Source organism: Anomalospiza imberbis, chromosome 3, assembly GCF_031753505.1.
Source record: "Anomalospiza imberbis isolate Cuckoo-Finch-1a 21T00152 chromosome 3, ASM3175350v1, whole genome shotgun sequence".
NCBI lineage: Eukaryota > Metazoa > Chordata > Aves > Passeriformes > Viduidae > Anomalospiza > Anomalospiza imberbis.
The window spans coordinates 45,097,947-45,119,264 of record NC_089683.1 but is presented as its reverse complement, the minus strand read 5'-3'; the positions used below and the strand labels follow the sequence as shown (position 1 = coordinate 45,119,264).

Sequence of the window (21,318 nt, the reverse complement as noted above, 5' to 3'; positions counted from 1 at the left end):
TTGAGTTTCTAGGTGATGAAAACAGGGTTGTTGCCAAACACAATGTAAAAATCATTGAGAAAACAGAAAATGATGGTTAGTTGGAGAAGGAAGTGGATCAAAACAGTTCTGAAAAGTCAAGGTTATATATTTATTTAGAAAATTAATTACAGATATAGTCAAACAGGGGTGAACTTTAGAGTGCTTGTCCTTTAACAATCAGCCCCAGTTAGCAAAGTTTTGCTCCCCAGTCACAGTGAGCTGCTCCTTTCAAACTTGCTGTATGATATTCCCATGGTTCAGTCTTAGGTCTGAAATATTTTGCAGTTTCCCAGCACACTTTTATTCCAGATGTATCTGATCTGCACTTTGAGAGCCACCAGCAGCCTTCCCAAAAGACAGATCCAGAGTCCAGGCAGACAGCAAGCCTGCGAGTGGCCAGAACTCACCTTCCCAAAAGGGGTGTACCAGCAAAAAATCACAGCTGATGGTCTGAAACTTCCCCACTACCCTCTGCCATCCTGCCTAGTGATTGCTGAGGTACCAGAGCTTTTCTGCTCGAGTGGGAAGCACTGGGGTGACCATCTGGTTCTCAAACAGTCCAGGTTAACACAGCAGGCTCTAGGTAGTAATGCACATGCTTTTCTTATTCCTGAACTTAATTATTAAATTAATATCCTCTTATTCATGCTGTCCAATTAAAATGTTAAAATGTGATTTGAGTATAAATGTATCTCTCATGTGTAGAAGTAGAAGCTTTCAGCATCTTCGGAATCTGTGGTCCCTGAAATCTCTAAAGACAGAAACATAAGAGCTACTCCAGTTTATGCCAGAAAATGATGAATCTTTTATAAGTATTATTTCTCAAAATGTAATAAAAAAGTGCATCAGATCCCTAAGGAATAAAGTTAACTTTATGTGAGAAATGTGTGAAATTTCTGCCCTCTGTCCAAAAGAAGATATTTCCCTACTGACTTTTGTAATATCAGTTCTTCAGATTTAGGGGGCTAATTTATTTCTTGGGGCAGATATCTGTGGTAGGCACACCAGCTCTGGTATGCGTGAGAAGCCCTCCTGGAGTCATGGGCTGGCTGTTCCTGGTGGTGGAATGGGAGGCAGCACGTGGACTGGTGCAGGAGCAGGGGGGCAGGGCATGGCAGCCAAGCACCCCAGGGTTCCCCAGCATGCTGCTGGGATATCATTTGTGTGCAATTGGAGAAGCAGTGGACTGCTTCTTCAGTGCTCAGACTGCCTGCAAAGCATATTTCTGTGGGAAAGAGGGATGAATGCCACATCTTTTTCCCAAAAGAGGCACATTAGCCCTGGTGATTTCATGTAGTAGATATAATCTGTAAAGGAAGGAAAAATGGATATTTTATCCATATTGTGGGCTCAAGAAAGGTGGGGAATGATGGCATTTGTAGTCAGGACAGGGGCTGTCTCTGTATTAGAAATGTACTTGGCAAGGTAGCTCAGGATGGCAGGGTGTAAACCATAATGAAACACTGAGAGTAGCACAGGAGGCAATAAATACCAACATAAAATATCCAGACCACCTCAAGCTATTCATCATGACAATTTTCTCTTTTACCATATAAAGTTTGCTTATATTTCTTAGTAACCTGAATCTGGGGAAGACAGGGAGTTTTTCAACTTGACTCCACTTTCTGTTCTAGGGATTATTTGTGTTAATTACAGATGATTTCAGGAATCAGACCAGTTTAAATTAAATTGCTGGTTCAGAATCACAGCTGCAGTGCCATATAATTAATTAATCAATCAATTAATTAATGTCAGACTGTCAGACATACTGGGCATCTTTGCATCTCCAGCACTTGGGAAAACTGAAACTTGAGGATCTTGGTGCTGGAAATCACAGCTGATAGGTAAGGGAGAGAGGAATGATGTACTCTGTGTTACAGTCCTCCCAGTGACTGGAAAGTTCACTTGGCCCCAGGCTGCTGATGGTCAAAGGCAGGGTGGCAGAGAAGCAGGTGGAGGCTGATTACAGCCTGGAAGGGGAGCAGCCCTCCAATACACATCCCTACATCCAGAGGGATGCTGGGGAAGGATGCAGGGTCTCATGAGCCACCTAAGCAGGAGTATAATGGCTGTGGAGGCAGTGGGGGAGAGCACCTGTCTCCTTTGGAGACTTTGCAACCTGTCAACACCAAGGGGAGGATGCTCAGATGAGGCAGGGGAGGTGAGGAAATGAAGTGGAGGAAGTCTGATAGGAAGGCCTGGCAAGCAGAGCTTGGAAGTCTGCAGGAGCATCTACTTGTATAATAAATACCAAACTTACAATACTCAGCCCTTGGCCTTAGCTCTCCATCCTGCCTCTCCAAGATCCCAGAGGGGGTTTTGCACAGCTCCTGGACAGGTCCCCCAGCAGCCAATTTTACCACCCTCAGGATTTCAGGACAGGGGATTTTAAGAGGGTCTTTTTAGCAAAACAAAATGGCACCTGTGCATACACAGAAGCTGAGGCAGGAGGTCTCATGACAGTGAGGGGAGGGATCCAAGTTGTTTTTCTGGGACCTTGTGTCGCAAATGGTAAACCACAGTCTGAGGCAAAGATCTGCAAGTGGAACCCCACCCACACCTGCAGTTTGCCAAGGCTGGACACCAAGTCCACTGTATTTCTTCTTGCTTCTCTGCAATATCAGAAGTGGGGCCACTAGCTCCACATAAGATAGAGAGGGAAGGAAGAAATTGCCTTTGCTTTGTCCCTTCTTTGTGCACATTTTCCTTCACCGCCTCTGCAGAGTGACCCTTGCCACTCACATGGCCTCGCTCGTCCATTTTTCACATCTTTCCTTTGGTGCTCTGCCTGTACTCACTCGCTCCCTATAAAGTTTCATTCTTCCAGCTCCCTGCTACAGGCTACACATCTGCAACAAAAACGTCAGGCCAAATGAAGAAAGGTAAGATAAGGAGGCAAGGCTGGCCTCGGCTGTTCCTGGGGGTCCCATTCTCGCCAGGGTTTTCAAGTTCTTCTGGCTCATTAAGCAAACCTGAGTGAGAAGGGCCATGCAGCTACTGCTCTACCTGCTGTCACCAGGGTGCTATCCTTCAAAAGAACACCTCCTCAAGGACAGCACTGTCACTGCTGATGAATTTAACTTAAAAAAATAATAATCAGGCTCTAAGAATATACTGGGAACCATTTTCCCTTTCTTTTGCTCTTAGTAGCAACAAAAGGTGCAGACACCATCAACAATTTTTGTCTGGATTTTGAAGAATCCTGTGTTTTTTTCTACCAGTTCCCTGTCTTTTCATTAAGGACCCCAGATGGTGAGGGGGAGGAGAGGGCAGGATACAGCACAGACACTGCTTGCATGCTGCCCAGTCCTTTCCCACCCCAATGCAGCGACTGAAAATACCAGGACCTGCTCTCAGTACCTGAAGAGCAAGCCTGCTGCAGGACCCCTTCTGCTACTCCTGAGCCTGGAGGAGCCAGCAAAGCACCCGTGGCAGACACATTGGTGGGTTTCTGCTGCACCGAGGCACATTTGCAAAGGTAAAAGGGTGTTTCCTTCCTTTAACTCTGTTTGATTTGGATCCTCTGGCAAATTATTTAATGAAGCACTATAGAATTGCTATTGCAGGGTAACCTTCAGCAGAGGCTGGAGGCATGAAGGTGGAAAGGCCTGAAATCACCTGCAAAGAGAAATGTGCCATTTTCCAAGATGTGAAAGCCAACCAGCAGAGTGCCACCCATGCCCAGACTGGCTGCTGCACCTCCTTCAGCTCCCATGGGCAGGCACAAAGTCAATCACAGCATTTATAGGAACAGTCTCAGGTAGTTTCCTGAGCAGACGAGACAAGGATGCTTGGTTTTCTATAGACTGGTGACATTGGTGACCTGTAACTGCCTGATTCTGGTGTCTGAGAGGGTGTCTGGTCTCGCAAGATTTTTTTCCCTGCATCAAAACTTTTATATTGTGTATTCTGCTCTCATTGTCTCATAAGAGCACAAGTGGGGTCTCTCACAACTGTCTTTTACACATTTTCACTACACCTACAAGCCTTTGCACCTCTTGCTCTTGTGCTCCATCAGGTCTGTTTGAAACAAAGCAACAAATGTTATATGAGGAGTGAAGAAGAGCATGAGTTGTGAATACATGAACTCTTACTCTGCAGAAAAGTAGACTAAATAAATGAACCAACTTTTTGCCATGCGTATCTCAAGTACAAAGTGATGTCACTGAAGGAAAACTGTCATCCCCCACAGTGTCCCTGGCTGACATGGTGGCTCCAGGGCAAGGTACACAAAGTCTATGCAGTGACAGATGCCACTGAATGTTGTTTTGGGTGCTGCAACTACTTTCAGTTCTATCAAGGAGAGTTAAATTTCTTCTGTGCTTCAAGGAGATGATGATATGGGGCTACCACTTCCAACAAGAGACTACAGCTCATTAGAAATACGTGTTTTTACAGTCCTGAACATAAACACGTTCACCCCTCTTGTATCTGTATACACTCTTCACTGTAGCACTGCTCCATGTAGGGAAAACTCGCAAGTATCTCTTTGAATACCTCAGGATCAATCTTCTTGGGAGTGCCTTCAAGAAGAAAATGTGTTTGCATTTTCTTCAGCTTTTCTAAACTGCTTCTGAGAATGTCTAAACCATAAAATAAGTGGAAAAAAAAAAACAACACTCAAGGAACTATGGGGGCGGAACATATTAATTTATTCAAATGAGAGGTACTGAAAAATTTTTCTCACTTTTCCTTGAGAAACAACATGTGGCAGTAGTTGGGTATGGGTGATGAGAGTGTGAGGAGCCGGGATCCTGCAATCAGTTGGCCTTGTCCCAGGAAAGTTGCTTTGCATGTCTGGTTGTCTTCTGGCCCCTGGAGGGGACTCTGTGGGACATGTGGGAGAAGTGAGACATTGAAAGGATAGTAAGTTCCTAACTTGGAACCTGACAAGGGGGCGGAAACAAGCCCAGGAATCTCATCTTTCTTACCCAGGAAGCTTGAGTTTTCACTTTCAAAAAGGCAATTCTTTCCTCTGCAATATAATGTACTATTAAACAGGAACACAGGACAGCCCAGAACTGGCCACTGTACATAGGCATGAGCAACCAAGTACAGGATTCGCAAGGGCATTGTAGATATCTAGACATGAGTTCGTTTTTCCAGACTCATTTTATAATCAGAAGAAGGAAGTACATGTAGAACATGATAAACTCCATCCTAGTGTTGGGCATAAAGTAGATAAGTCAAACCTAACTTTCAGAAACAAGACAAATTTTGGTTTTAGACACCTAAATGGAGATGTCTACAAGGAAGGGACAAACTGGACCTGATCAGTGGACCCTAGAGCCACTGAAGCCACCACAAACTACATTTCTATCTGGACACCTTCAACCATTTATATCTGGGCATATCCCCACGCCTTCAACCATACTGGCCAAATCTGTCCTGACACCATGGGACATCAGACATCCAGTACTCATGGAGACACCTGTGTCCAGGTGTTTGAATGTAGGCACTTAGTAACAGTGGCTGTTACTAAGTCTGGTTGTCTAAAATAGTCATCTAGTGCTACCTTAGATGACTCGAAGCGTGTGAGATATTTTGGCAGATGTGACACAGGGTATCACGTTAAAATGACCAGGGGCAACTATAATGAGGTGAAGATAAACAGGGGTTTGAAATTAGGTGGGATGAATCCCAATTTTGGTTCCCACAGCTAGCACAGGTATTTGTGTTCGGGTTTTTTCTTGAATAACTGATTTGGGAAAATAGGCCTGTTTACTTATATGCTGTTGGCTAGACAGTCTCAAGAGTTCTATATAGAAATATGGGGTCAAAATGAGCAAAAGAGTCCCTCAGAGAAGAAGCTTCTCATTTCAATCCCCAAAGCAATAGGCAAGAAAAGAAAAGTGGTTTGCAAATTACTGTAAAAGAACTTTGTGCCACAGATAAAAATTATCCTGACCTTTCTTTGAGCAATGGTGAAATGGGTGTTCACCATGAGAGGTCATTAGGCAATCACATACAGACATGCAGAGAATATTGGCTCAGTGCTTTTATTAGCAAAAATTCCTACTGTCTGCTTCACTAAACTCTTACCTTTCATGTACTCTGTGGTGCTGCTTTGGTATTCACGATGAAGAGATGTGTAATGTCTCATGTCCCTGAATACTCCCCAGGAGGAGCAGGCAGGTTTAAAGCTTGGTTTCCAGATCTGACAATGCTTTTCTTTTTGCTCACCTACTCCTCAGACCATCATCTCTGAGTGGTCACAGTCAAAGGACTGTGCCCTGCTGTGCACAGAGAAAGAGGGGAAAATAGTCATGTTACTGACTGAAACGTGTCCCCTCCCTCTTGTTTAACAATGTGATATTCCCCCACAAATGTGCTTTCCTGAACATCTGAAGAAAAGACAGACAAGATCACAAGAAGTTTATCTCTTTTCCACGTTCCACATACCACCGTTGGGTATGTAGATCAGTGAGACACTAAGCTCTGCAGCAGTCAAGAGTTGCAGGCAGGGCTCCAAATGCTGACAGGTCAGAGTATTTCTGCAGCTGGGAGCAATGGGTGTAGGGGAGAGAAGGGCAATCTCCTTCAGCTGCTGAGGAATGGGCACATTTTCTACTTGACTGCACCCCTGCATGTTCCTTTGGCTTACAGCAGGAGTTGCTTGTTCCTTCCCTATGTGTCATCCCTGTGCCTGTCCAGGCATGGGTTTGCATGAGACCTGGTATAAACCAAGTTTAAATTATCATCCTGTGGAATTACCGATGTAAAATTTAATGTGGTGTTTTTACCTTCAGTCCTTGCAGTTACTGGAGTGCAGGTTAAAAGCTGCATTTATTGCAGACATTTATTTTTATTAAGAATGGATCTTTGGAGTCCATCAAAAACACTCAGCTTGGGAGGAAATGCACCGTAGCTGCCTCTGCTCTCAGCTGTAGCTTCCAGCACGGCAATCTGTGTTGCTAATCGTGCAGCATACACACCAACACGTGGTGCAAGGCATGCATGGTGCAAAGCATGGGCTGTTAGAAACATCCTACAGCTCACCAGCTTTGGCCTAGGGAATGTTTTCTCCCCACCCCTGGCATCCCATGGGGCAGACTGCTGTACACAGGGTGCTCCTCAGGATCCTCTGAAGTCACAGCTGAACCTGCGCTGCCGGAGGGAATGAGACTTCACCCTTCCTGCAGTGCTCGCCTGGATGTCAAGGTGGAGAGAGGTGTTTCCCTGCTGCCTCCTCCCTGGGACCTGATGGGGCAATGTGGAAGGCAGGGTTAGAAATTGTATTTCCAAATGACAGTATTTGAGAGACAAGTGAGGAGAGGTTACCCTGTGCCTAGCCCTGCATTAAGTGATGAGAAGCCATAAATGCAGTTTCCTGCTGTTAAACTAAGAATACAAAAGTGATAGACCCAGGTCAGACTGAAGCTGCACCATCCTTGGGCATCCAAAAGCTAGTGCATTTGGAAAAGTACAAGGACAGGGCAAACATACACTGATTTCCCTCCTCTAGCATTCTCCCGAGCTATTTGTACTACAGTGCCTTCCTGAACCGAGGTGATGCCTTTGTTAGCAGCCTGTAATTTGCTTCCTTGAATTTGCCCTTAAATTTCATCAAACTCTCATAACTTGCCTTGAACTCACCAATCTTTCCAGCACTGAGTTGTGGGTCAAACCCAGGCTGTGGCAGTAGTCAGAGCTGCCCTAGGAAAGTCATTCCAAGGTAACACCCTGACTTTGCTGGGGACAGTCAGACAAGCCCCTGTGTCCCTCTGACCTCTTTGGCCAACTGCAATTTGACTGCATGTTTTTCCAGCCTGCCCAAGAGTTTCCTCCTGGCTGTCAGGGAAGGTCTTGCTGTGACCCCTCACTGTCAGGCAGAAGCAGTTTTTGTGTGTCTGCTGCCCTTCCCTGCTGCTGGGAAGCACCTTTGCCTCACGGGATCTGCAGCAGCGTGACAATAAATGTCACCAAAAGCACTCGCATTTCCCTCGCCACACATGGTAGGAGAATCAAGTCATGGTTGGGCTTGTAATAAAATGTAATTACAACAGCTTGTATACTGAACTTGACAATGTCTTTGCTGTATCAAATCAAGTATGTTACACTGAGATCCTTTTGTGCACAGTTCATGTGGGTCTTGTGTGTCAGCACATGTGGTGAGGAGCTCTAAGAGGTTTTGCCAAAGCAGTGTCACAAGTATTGGGAGTGCAGAAATAGCACAAAAAACTGTGATATTAAAATTCAGCGTGTTTCCCTGAGCAGCATGTATTTAATACCTCACCAGTTGCAAAAAAGTAACGTTTCAGACAAAGAGGTGCTCTGGGTCAGTACCTCTTGTTTTGGGGGTTGATAACTCAAAGTTTCTGAGGTGCCATCAGCTACTTTTACCATCAGAGGAGGATATGATACAGACAATGCAGTGTGGTGTTCTGTGCAGGTGCACAGCCTCTCTCTCACAGCCCCATGGCCACCAGTGGTTCCCTCCTGCAGGAACCACTCCCTTCCTCAAGCAGGGAGCAAACCTGGGCTGGATTTGTCTTCCTCAGCCTCCACTGAGCACCGCTGCAAAGATTTATCATGCCAGGTTTTGTTTCAAGCAGACCAAAATGCAGAGCCTGCAGCACTGGGCTTTCAGTGTGTTTTGGTGCCAAATCCAGTGTAATTGTTGCATTTCCTTTCCCTGCTGAACTCCCTGCCTACAGCCAGCCTGTAATGTAAGATCCTGGGAATGTTTTGTTTTGGGAGGTGGAAGAGACACTGAGGGTGTCTGTCAGAAAGCACTGCAGGGAGGAAAATGAACACTGCTGAAGACAGAAGGAAAGCAGTGATGTTCAGGATAAACTTGGCCTTTCCATTTAACTCCTGCTGTGGCAAGCCTGATGATTTTAACCCTGAAAGGACATTCTCTGCAGTCACGTGAGACTTTTCTTTGGTAAAAATCAGAGCCCCATGGCAGGTTTCATGGGGTTCCCAAGCTGGCTGAGCATGCCTGGAGAGTGAGTGCAAGCACAGTGGCTCTGGACAATATGGTAAATCAGGCACTGCATGTTTGCTCTGCTCTGATGTTTGACATTCAGTATTTGCTTGAGAGTTTAGGCAGGTGGGGTTGAAGACTGGCAATGTTATAATCAGTCTAGAAGTCCCATTATATATAATGGATCTATCTGAACACAGCAGAAACCCCTAGCTTTATTGAAAACACACAGGTTTTAAGATATTGCAAATAAATGCATTTACTGGAGGGTAGGGCTGTGAGCCCTCTATTTTTTTATCATACAGGAGATTGTGTAAACTACAGACTGGATAATACCATAAAAGTGGTTTCTTTTTGGTTAGTCACACTTACAGAGTTTTAACTAGGCATAATATACTTACCTTTGAAACAAGGAAGCCTCCAGCTGCAGATACTTGTCACCAGAGGCCCCTATCAAGTGGTACCCTTCCCACTTATATAAGTGAGCAATCCCAATTTCATTCCCAGCAACATCAGCTCTGATCACACTGGGTTCTGAAATTGTGAAATTTGAAGTCCTCTAAGAAATTTGTAGGCTTTATAGTTTATAGATTTTGTAAAAAATTGTAGTTGTTTGTAGTAATAAACAAACCTTTATTTGCTTTATGTAGAGAATGCTCTTGAACCACATCTTTAGGTTTTCTCTGAATCTGAGAGAGCGATGAGCCTGCTCTGTGAAAAAACCCCAGGAAACGGAGTCTTCCATTATCACTGGCCTGAGGGAGCACAATTTTGACAACATTGCAAGATTTATCATAAAAGTATGAGAATTGCTTGGACCTTGGTGTCTAGCAATGCATGCAGGCAGGACTGGGAATACTATTCTGCCCATATGCAGGAAATCAAATGCCTGGACAAAACAACATTTGGAAACATATTGCTACAGCGGTTTTTTGTAAATTAACCTTTGTTCGTAGGCGACCCTTACTAGAAGCTGTGAAGGATGCCGTATATTTTCCTTTGGTTTTGTGTGTATAGCTGTATATTTGTTTTCTTTATTTAAATCTGGGCAGAGGAAAATGGACCAGATTCCACTCCATTACCCCTGCTCAACTTCAGCAGCTGCATGGAGTTGTGGTGAAGTAACTGTGCTAATGGAGTACATCCAAAAGCCCACTACTAACATGCGTGGTAACAGATGTTATAAAATTGCAGAGAGGAAACGTTTGGTAATTACTCTCTAACATGGCTACCTCGTGCTGGCAGCCCAGCACAGCCCAGCCCAGCCCAGCCTCCCACCCAGGAGTGCTGTGGATGAAGAGGAGAGAAGCCCATTTTGGTATTGGTAGTACTTCTGAGGTGAGGCAGGATTTGCAGAACCACGGAATTTGTGAAAAAAAAAATCAGGTTGGCAGGGACTTTAGGAGATCATCCACTCCAAACCCCCTCTGACTGATGGCTGCAAGATCAAGCCTTCATCACACTTAACTGTATGATGCAGGGTTGAGGCGATATCCCCGAGGCTGTGGGAGTCACCTATTGGACATCTGCAATAGAAGCCTCACCACCTAAGCAACTCCCTCTATTGTACTCATGGCCAGGAGAGGGAAAGGGGGAAGATAAGGGTTTTGTGGTCAGGTGAAGATAAGGCTTTGGTCAGGTGAATCTCACCCAGGGTCATACATCTGTGGTGTGTTTCTTGCTGCTTTGTGAGCAACAGTAAGAGGGAAAATGACAGCATTGAGAGAACTGCCTTGGAATTTAAAAAAAAACCTAAAATGAAAATTAAATAAAGAGTTGGTTTGCTTTTTTTATTTGTCTCCTTAGGGCAGATGAGCCACCCACCGTGCCTGGACCCGAGCCTGGCTGCTGGGGAGATGCAGTCCCCCAGGATGGCAGGGAAGAAGCGAGGGCGACCGCCGCTCCAGCCAGCACCCATCAAAATGGCTGTTCACAACCTCTTCTCGGCGCCAGCCAGTGCTCTGCCAGTCATGAAGATCCCAAAGAAGAGAGGGAGAAAACCTGGGCACAAGGTAGACGCATGACTTTCACATTCCTTGTCCACTTCCTGTTGGTCTTCATACCTTTTCTTCTAGAATTTCAGCTGAAATGCAGGAACAGAGGAAGAGTTGTGCAAGTCTGGGGCAGAGCAATGCAAAGAATAAAAAATCAAAAGAGAAGATGATTTCTCTTCTACATTAACTGATGGAAAAAAACCCACAGAGTCATAGAGTATTCTAAGTTGAAGGGGACCCATCAGGATCATTGAGTCCAACTCCTGGTCCTGCACAGGACATCACAAGAACCCCACTATGTATATTTTCCCAAAGGTTAAAGTTATTTTAATTTGGTCTGTTTGAAAATGTTTTCCACAATGTTGTGTGGGAAGGCTGCACACCTTTGGGGAAGGGTTTCTCATTTGTCACTTTCCTCTCTCTCACTAACAGTGATTAGAAATTAAACAAACTGAACAGAGGAGGAAAGGAATACAGGACAGAGGAAATAAAGGGAGGGGGGAAAAGCTACTTTGCAAAGGAAAAAAGAAAAGAGGGGCATTTGAGGAAAAGAATTGTATTTCACTTGATTAGTCTGCTCACTGCCCAGCTCTCTGTGCAACCCTAGTGCAAAGGCAGAACTAAAGAAAGCCAGGAACCCTTAGTGCCTTAAGCCCTTCCGATGCTGCTGCTGGGGTGGGTCTCTCCCACCACACCACTTGCAGTGGGCTCAGCACCAGTGGAGCAGTGCCACTGTGATGCCCCACACCAGGCAAAAATGGGACTGTGATGCTGAGGGAATGAGAATTTTTTCTGGGGAGTGAAATTGGGCTACAGCTTAGTAAGGGGTCTTGTGTTCAGCAGATTGCTCTGTTAATCTCTTCATCTCTGTCCCCAGCCAGTTTGGGGCACTGTACATGTTTGCCATGCCTGTTCCTTGTTTTGAATGGGCACTGGTACAGACATGCAGACTGTTACACAAGGAGGGCAAATTGCTGACTGTTGGAAAATCAGAGCTGCTTGAGTTTGTGGTTTCAAGGCAGAAAAGTGAATAAAACAGCCAGGGTGTGCAGAAAGCTGACCCAGCCTTCCCTGGAGAAGGTCTTGTCCGGGGTGTTGCCTGGCTCTTCCATGGGTCTCTCCTGGTTCATAGGAAGCAACAACGTCCCATGGATGGTGCTGCTGGCTGAGCTCTGGACACAGGGGCCAATTGTTTGATTGCTGTGATCCTTGGATTTGAGCTGAATCTAGAGTAGGCTACTCTCATCTTTACCTTTCCCTCCTTTTCACCTCCTGCCAGACCTTCTTCTTCCCATCCCCTAATCTCTGTCTAACAGTAGTCCAAAATAGAGCTCCAAGCTAAGACTGGACCAAATATTCAAGTGTTTTGTAAAATGTGGGCTATAGAAATACTTTTTATTTTTTCACTTCCATATCAGGATAAAACTCCAGGATGGAAACATCTGAATTTCTCTACTTGACGTATTTCTTATTTCAAGTTTATTGTTTATTATATTTATTTATTTCAAGTAATTTAGTTATTATCAGTAAAGTGGGTGACTTGCAGACTCTTCAGATCAAAACCATCCAGTCTGGACAATAATACTTTGAAAATGTGCTGAAATTGGTTATTTGAGGTTTGAGATTGAATTATTCGCCAAATACCACAATGACTATGTATGCAGGGTTTTTCAGACCCTGTCCCTTCTGTCCCTGCTTCTCTTGGTGACCCCCATTTCTTGCTCATGCATTTACATTTCATTTGTAATTTGACAAAAAAAAAAAAATGCTGGGGAATATGTTCTGTTCTATCCCAAATTCCCCTTCCACCTGGAAAAAAGTCTCTCACCGATCACCACATATATATAAATGTGAGAAGTGGTAGACCTAAATTCCTGGAAATGCTGCAGTAATACTGTGCTTTGGACCTACGTGGCCGAGCATTTGATTGCTGTGTCCCCCACTTCTTCCAAAGGGACACTTTATCCCTGGCTGGGTACCACACACTCCTCCTCTTTGTCCCCAGGCACTTAGTGAGGTGGCAATAGCATCCCTCCTTTGGCAGTGGATCTGAGATGAGGTTCTTTCTTGGCAAGTGTGGCACATAAAAAGGCATTCTTTTGTAACCAATGGCTTAGGTGGATGGAGCTGACACTGATGAGCTGCAGCACCCATGGCATCTGGCCTGGTTGATTTGTGCTGTAGAATTCGTACACCGAAGCGATGTTTTCCATGAGGCGCCTTTGTACGCTGTGTGCTCAGCTGAAGTGAACCCATCTCCATCCAAAGCACTTCCCCAGTGTGAGTCAAAAATTACAGTTTTTGATGGGGAACTCTTGCTTGATTTAATTAGCTTGGTAATTGTATGACTTTCCGATAGCAGAAGACTTAAATGCATTTTAAAAAATGACTCCCTGCCCAAATGGCAGACAACCAAATTCTTTATAGCAGCCAGAGAGCTGAATTGTTACAGAACAGATGGAAAAATACTTCTGAATTTTTAAGAAACTAGGAATTTACAGCCTAGATTTAAATTTATTTTGACCAAGATGTGAATAACAGACATTTTCAATCACATGCTCTTTATAGACAGGTGACCCATTGCCTGTTTTCATTGATAGTAAAGCAAATATCTGTGTCTTCCTGAAATGACATTTCATCACACTTCATCACCAAGAAAAGTCTTTTCCTTGCTATCCTGTTTATTTTCTCACAGCTTTGGCTATAAAATTTCATCAGCTGTTTTTCCAAAAACTGTTTTGTACCTTATGTGGAGCAATTTGCCATAAAATGTTACATTTCCCCAAAATACAATATTCTTTCTGATTGTCTAAATCTCTGGGAAAAAGCCTATTCTGGCAGCCTGGGGGGAGGTTAGTCGATGGATGGGTTTTATTTCTCTGGCTGTGAGTGAGAGCAGCCCTGAAGAGCTGCCTAGAAAGCCTGTACAAGGGAAGGGTTTGTTAGCACCCTGCAGGGATTTGCCCTGTTAGAGGACATTGGAGGGACATGTGCATGGGGCAGCACTGCAGCACAGACCATCACGTCCCTCCCGGAGGGCAACAAAGCCATGGCACCCTTTGAGCAGCTCGAGGGCAGTTTGTCCCTCTGTGCAACCAGTGCAGTTCCCACCTGGGGAGGTGGCCCCAGTCCAGATCAGCCAGGTGGGGTGGGCAGCGAGAGTCACACGTGTGGAGTGACAGTTTCCATTATGGGGCATAGGTTACCCTGCTGCCCTAGAAGTCAATATTAATGATGACAAATAAGCAGTCAGGATTTGGACACATTGGGAATGAGATTGCACAGACAACCTTAAAGTGTCCTGTTTATTCACCTGTCCTATGATACAGCTTTGGATTTCAAGGTTGTATATGCTCCTGTCAAGGCTACCTGCCTCATTCACTGTGAAATGCTGATGGCATGTAGGAGGCTGTGTGCAGACTGGCTTGCATCATTTAATGTGCAGAAAAAAGTTATTGCACAATACAAGAAGAAAAGGTGGGAAAGACCTTGGACTGTGTTTGCCTTTGCCAGCTGACCTCCCCTCTCACCCTCAGTGACTGGGCTTGTGCTCTGCTGAGTCTCTTCACTCACAGCCAATGGCACAGAGCCATGAACAGCAACACGTGCTCAGAAGCTCTGTGCTTCCCTGGTGTATGTTTAATGGCAACCTTCTGTCCAGCCATCAGAAGTCCACGTGGCAGGACCAGGCTGGCTCAGACACTCACCTTAGTGCACATTTGCAGGGGCTGGAGATGGTTCTCTCTGGCAGCAAAAGCTCTTATTGCCAGGAGGTGTCCCTGCCCTCCTGTCTGGAAGAACAAAGGCCCACAGGGATGTGGTGAATCTCAGCCTTTTCAAGCAATTGTTTTTTCAGGACAAGGGACAACTGGTACAGGGGAAGGGAGTGATAAAAACGAGAACCTGCATCTTAGTGGTTTAAGAAAACTGCAGGGTAAGATTGTATTGTGGTTCATCGCATTACTTTCCCATGTATTTTATTATACAAGCTTGCAGAGATCTTCAGAAAGAAAAAAAAAGTTGCCTGGCAAATGTTCTTCACCCTCTTTCATTTTTTTGGTGGGGGATAACATAAATACCAGTTAGATGAATACTGGCTTCTCTGAGGAGGTGTGCAGATTGTAATAAAAACTCCAGGACTTAGCAGAGTCCTCTCCATCCCCAGCCACTGCAAAATCAAACAAACTTGTAGCCAGCATCAATGGCACAAAAGCCCACTCTCTCTGCATCTAATGCATGGTGACTTTGATAAAGTAGATGCACTTATTTCCTGCCCAAAATCCCCGATCAGCTTTCTCTGATCTCAATTCCATGGTAGAAAGTCCATAAGAGTGGGGGGTTGGTTGTAGATCTTGTTTTAAAGCAACCACTTTTACATCTCATGCTGTGCATACTAAAACTCACGATATTTGATATTCAAAAGCTGATTCTAATGCCTTATCACAAGGATTTCCCAATGTGCTCTGACAGATTTCCTCTGTCTCTTTTTCTCTTTCTCTTTCTCTCTTCTTCACTGCTTTTTTTGACTCCCACACATATGTGCTTTCTACTGGCAAGCTCTCAGTCAGTCAGCTGGTTGGTTGAGTTGGTTTTTCGATAGAGAAGACTCGGTCCAAGAAAAGACATCTTTAAATGGAATACTTTGAGATTTACCCTTCATTATATTCAGGGACTACTCAGGGTTTCAGTGGCCAGGAGGTAGCTAAACTAGTGTTTGCTTAGTGTACTGTCTCTTGCACTAATCAGGCATTGTTTTATTTTGATCTAACAAAGGCCAGTTCTCTACTACCCATAATAAAATGACATTTATCTGTACCCAGAGGCTGTAGAGCACATTTTATTGCAATTAATTTTGCAGTAAATTGTTCACTAAAACAGGGGGGTTTCCACAAACAAAGAAAGAGGCTTCCACACTACAGAGTTTATGCAAGGCTTACCCTCTGTTTATTCGCTCTTGAAAATAATCCTGCCTGGGCCTCCAAGATCTAGGAGGGAAAAATGTCTGATGATGCTGGTGAGGCACTGCACAGTGTTGGTGGGGCAGCACACAGTCACGAGGCTCAGGGGCTGAAGATGGGACTTTTGTGCCTCTGTTTGCAACCACAGGAATGTGAGTCAGTAAGGATTATTAAGGAGCCAACACAAAAGTGAAGCAGAATTTGTCAGGTGTACTGTCTCAAAAATAATATCTATATAGAGAAATGTAAGAGTGAGAGCATACAAGTATTGCTAGAACCTGTCCAGAGAAGGACAGCAAAGCCAGTGAAGAGTCTGGAGGAGTCTTATGAGGAGCAGTTGAGGGAGCTGGGGTTGTTTAGCCTGGAGAAAAGGAGGTTTGAGGGAGACCTTTTCAATCTCTACAGCCACCTGACACGAGGGTGTAGCCCAGTGGGATCAGTCTCTTCTCCCTGACAACCAGCAACAGGGAAAAGGGAAATGGCCTCAAGCTGTGCTAGGGGAGGTGTAGATGGTATATTTGGAAAAATTTCTTCACTAAAAGGGTGTTCAAGCATTGGAACAAAAGAAATGGCGGAATCACTGTCCCTGGAAGTGTTCAAAAGAAATGTAGGTGTTAAGGGACATGGTATAGTAGTAGTCCTGGCAATGTTAGGGAATGATTTGACTCGATGATCTTAGCAGTCTTTTCCAACCTAAATGGTTTTGTGATTCTATATCTGCACATCTCTCTATAAATATATCTATTTTAAATACAGAGTGTGTACAAATGCACATATGTATATATATTCTTTGTATATGTATATATATATATATATATATATATATATGTGATCAAAAACAAGCCCAGGGGCCTAACATAGGGGCTACACAAAGTTTCACTTTGCCAGCCCACTTTGCCACAGAAAAGTGAATAATTGACATATTGCTATAGAATGTAATAAATCATTCTGCTTCTCACCTTCTTACATGGAATAAATCACAAACTGGATGGAGACCTTGATTTTTGAAACTCTGTTCTCTTCCCATTCAGTAAAGATTTTGATACTGTCTTTCACAGTATCCTTTTGGACAAAATGTCAGGCACACAGCTGGATAAACACATCATGCCATGGGTGAGCAACTGGCTCACCACTCAGGCACAAAGGGTTATAGGGAATGGGGTGACACTGGACTGGTGACCTGTCACTGATGGTGTTCCCCAGGGCTCCATCCTCAGCCCTGTGCTCTTCAACATCTTCATAAATGACTTGGATGCAGGACTGGAAGGGAAACTAAGCGAGGTCACAGATACAAAACTGGGAGGAGCTGTTGATTCCCTTGAGGGCAGGGAGGCCCAGCAGAGAGACCCTGACAAATCAGAAGACTGGGAAATCACCAACCATAATAAGTTCAACAAGGGAAAGTGCTGGATTCTGCACCTGGGATGGTGCAGACGGATGGATACACGGACAGACTGGGCAATGAGAGGCTGGAAAGCAGTGCTGTGGAAAGGGACCTGGAGGTGCTGGTCAGTGGCAAGTGGAATTGAGCCAGCAGTGCCCTGGCAGCCAGGAGGGCCAGTGGTGTCCTGGTGGGCATCAGGCTCAGCATCGCCAGCCAGGCAAGGGAGATTGTCTTGCTGTGCTCTGCACTGGAGTGGACTCATCTCGAGTGCTGGGGACAATTTTGGGGACCACAATATAGAAACATAGTAAACTATTTGAGAGCATCTAAAGGTGGTGAAGAGCCTTGAGGTGAAGCCATATGAGGAGCAGCTGAGGTCACTTGGTCTGTTCAGCCTGGAGGAGACTGAGGGGGGACCTCCTTGAAGTCTGCAACTTCCTCATGAGGGGAAAAGGAGGGGCAAATACTGATCTCTTCTCTGTGGTGAGCAGCAACAGGACCTGAGGGAATAGCCTGAAGCTGTGTCAGAGAAGAGTTAGGTCGGATATTAGGAAAATGTTCTTCACCCAGAGGGTGGCTGGGCACTGGAACAGGCTCCCCAGGCAAGTTGTCACAGCACCAAGCCTGACGGAATTCAAAAAGATTTGGACATTGATCTCAGGCACATGGTGTGACTCTTGGGGATGGTCCTGTGCAGGGCCTTGATGATCCTTGTGGGTCCTTTCCAGCTCAGCATAGTCAGTGATTCTGTGAAAACAAACTGACAACACTTTGTTGCTGGTCATTCTTGATCCCAATCTGAAGGCAATACAACTCTACAAAAACAGGACAACAAAGGCAAGTGAGAAATGGCACTAACCAGGGGCCAGCTCAGGGTCCCTCATACTCTACAACTGCTATACGGCAGGAGGTCAAATCCACAGCTTGTCTCAGATGCACTTTTTGAATTTTTTCCCTCTTTCAGACTGAAAACAAAAGGGGGAGGTAAAAACTCACTGCTCCAGGGGAGGTAAAAAGTCACTTAGATGTCCCTAAGTCCTACATACTTCCCTCTCCTTTCCCCAGCTTTCTAGTTCTACCATTATGCTGAAACAGTGATAATTATTTTAGACATTTGTAATTCATAGTCATGGACAACAAAAATCTTCACCCAAAACAACTTCCTACTCTCCATCAGGGATTGCTCAAGGTTTGGTTTGTAAGCAGTTGTCTGACTTCATTTCTACCTAAAATATACTTTGTACAATGTCTACTGAAAAACAACAAAAGGAAATAAATACCTGTCAGAAGAGCATTTTGGTGTAGGATATGTAAATATATAAACCAGCAAGCTGTGTGCTTGGCTTTCTGCTTTCCCCCTACTTCTCTTCTTAGCAAAAAGAAAAGCAAGAATGGTACCTTCAGGTCACATCCATCACATCAGTCTTTTTTAAATATGAGGACCTGATCATCATTTGACTGGTGAGATGTTGCCAGGTACCGGCAGCATAAAGACATAGTGATATTGCACTGTAAATTCACATCATGCTTCTCTTCTCCAAGCTGGGCTGCAGGTTGCAAAGATCACTGGGTGCAACAGTGCAGCAGTTTGTATTTACTAGCTGGTAATAATACAGTCTGGACCACAGTGTGAGCTTATTTACATGGGTGTCAGCCCAGAGTAGCCTCTTGGTGCCACTGGATTTATACAAGATTTACAGCCCTGCAACCAAGAGCAGAATTTGGCCCTAAATTATGATGCAGTTAAAGACCCCATGTTTCTGAGTTGTGAAGCACTGTTTACACCCACATGAAATGGGTCGTAAAATGCCATTTCACTGATTTGTTGGAGTGTTAGGCTCAATTTGCTCAGGTGTAAATAACTACCCAGTGGGTGGCATAATATTTGCATCCTGTAGCTTAAGGCGTTGCTGTCTGCAGCAAATCAGTCAGGCTTCAGGCTCCAGTATCCTCGTGGGATCAGGATGAATCTTCTGGCCTGGAGAAAGTGATGCAATAGCAGATTGCTAATGAGGGGGAGTTCATGGGGCGTGACATACATAGAATAAAATTGGAATATCTTGTGTATACTTTCATTATTTTTTGCAGCTGAAATCTCGTGTCCTGATGACTCCTTTAGCAATCTCTCCGCCGAGAAGCACGCCAGAGCCGGATATTAGCTCAATCCCCCAGGATGCAGCTACGGTACCCAACTCGGACACCCCACAGGCTCTCACAGGTACTCAGCCTCAAGTGCTCCTTGACCAAGGGGTGAGCAGGAGCCTTGAGCTGACAGCCAGATGTCACAGCCAGATGCTGGGCTTTCCAGAACAAGGGGAGTTCATGGAAATGGGGTGTTTGCAGATTAGTCTAGCGATCAGTGACAAGGAGCAGAATTATCCTGCAAGATTGTATTTTGACTGCCGTGTGTTGAGTTTAGTGGAGATGTCAGTCCCATTGCTATTGAAATGTGAACATCAAAACCCCATGAATGCTCCATTTTATACCTAACATTTTCACCCCAGCTAATATTTTGCAATGACCAACCTAAATCCCTGTGTGAACATGAAGCATCTGTTACAGCTCTGGGGAGAAGAATGGAGGAGCCATGGTCTGACTGTAGGCAGGGCTATCAGCACAAAACCCCCAATGCCTTATCACAGAAGCAGGCATGGTCATTTCCAAATGTAGTCAGAAAACGCAACCTTACTCCTTCTTTTTGTTTATATTACCAGAAGTAGCATAGGTCAAGGCTTTTAGACTGATGTAAATGAGGAGAAAATCAACAAGACAGCTGATTTACTCTGAGATTTCAGCAGAGAAATGGATTAGATAACATTAGAATCTAAACACAACACACAAACCCATTATTTCTTAGCTGGGATGCACAGAGGAGAAGTTTTCCATCTGCTCTGGTGGCAGAATGATACTAAACCCAGCAACAATGACAATAATATATTTTATTCTTGTTTATCCCTTCACACACAAAGTCTGCAAAGCACTTGGCAAACACCAGCTGAGTGGATGGAAGTGCCCTGAGAGGTTGTGCCCAGGGCTGCTTTTGGAGTGGGACAGGGAGGCACAGTCCACCAGCCCTGCCAGATCACCAGGGTGGCTGCAAAGGCAGGGGCTGAATGGGTAATTTCAGGCAGTGCCCCACAGCTCTGTCTGCCCATCCTTGTGCCACTGGCACCTTTCCTCCCAGCACCCTCCCAACAGTGCATGCAGGTTCCCACCAGAGCGGGGCTGGCAGGAGGTGAAGGGAAGCTCAAGACAGCTTTTACCTCCCTCTCTGCTTCAGAAGAACTGTAGGGACCCTGGCTCTGCAGTGGGGGACTCAGCACATTGCCTGCAAGCTGCAGAGTCCCTCCCACAGCTGAGCCCCAACAAAACCAGTGGATTGTCACGCAGAAACCACATTCTGCAGATTTGTAAAGGTGTTGCACTCTGCGAAAGCTGCACTCTGACATCCCCCTGCAATTCCTGCATACTGCTGCTGTATTTTCAGAGCACAATTCCTTTGTTTGTTTGGCACTTGGAAGGTGTGAAGGGGTGTAATGATAAGTATGATTGCTATTATCCTCCTGTTTACCCTGGATGTACTGCTTGAGCCCTTTCTGCTGGTCCCTGCAAGGTGGGGGAGCAGAGTGCACTGTGACAGTTGCACTAGATTTTCATTATGGTGATGCAAACTGTAAATTATTTCCAACTTTACACAGCTGTCATCATGTCCTCCACTCTGCTTGATGGGTTTTTTTTGTCACATATCTGATTTCTGTCAGAAGATAATGTTATATTGTTTGAGAGATGACAGCTCGAGCACACTCAGCTAGCTATTATAATATGTCTCACTTTAGCCTGACTTTAGGCTGTGTCTTAGTCGCCCTTAGTTACGCAGCACTATCCCTGCTTCCCCCGAGATGCAGTTAGCCTCAACCAAGCTTAAAATAAGTTCATGGTAGAGAGGAGAACACTCATTTTTTGGGCTATTGCTGGCAGGCCTGATGGCATGTAGCAAAACTGCCTTTGCAACTTATGAGAGGAGGCATGGAG

The 21,318-nt window shown here is 45.0% G+C and overlaps 1 protein-coding gene across 1 annotated transcript in view; it reads left to right on the top strand.

The window, feature by feature from the left end:
• Positions 1–21,318, top strand: part of SCML4 (Scm polycomb group protein like 4) — a 67,658-nt gene that overhangs the window by 12,281 nt on the left and 34,059 nt on the right. Inside the window, exons 2-3 of the mRNA XM_068184196.1 lie at positions 10,757–10,962; positions 19,375–19,504. Coding sequence (XP_068040297.1) covers positions 10,762–10,962; positions 19,375–19,504 — 331 coding nt within the window. The 5' untranslated portion in view covers positions 10,757–10,761. The remainder of the gene's footprint in view (positions 1–10,756; positions 10,963–19,374; positions 19,505–21,318) is intronic.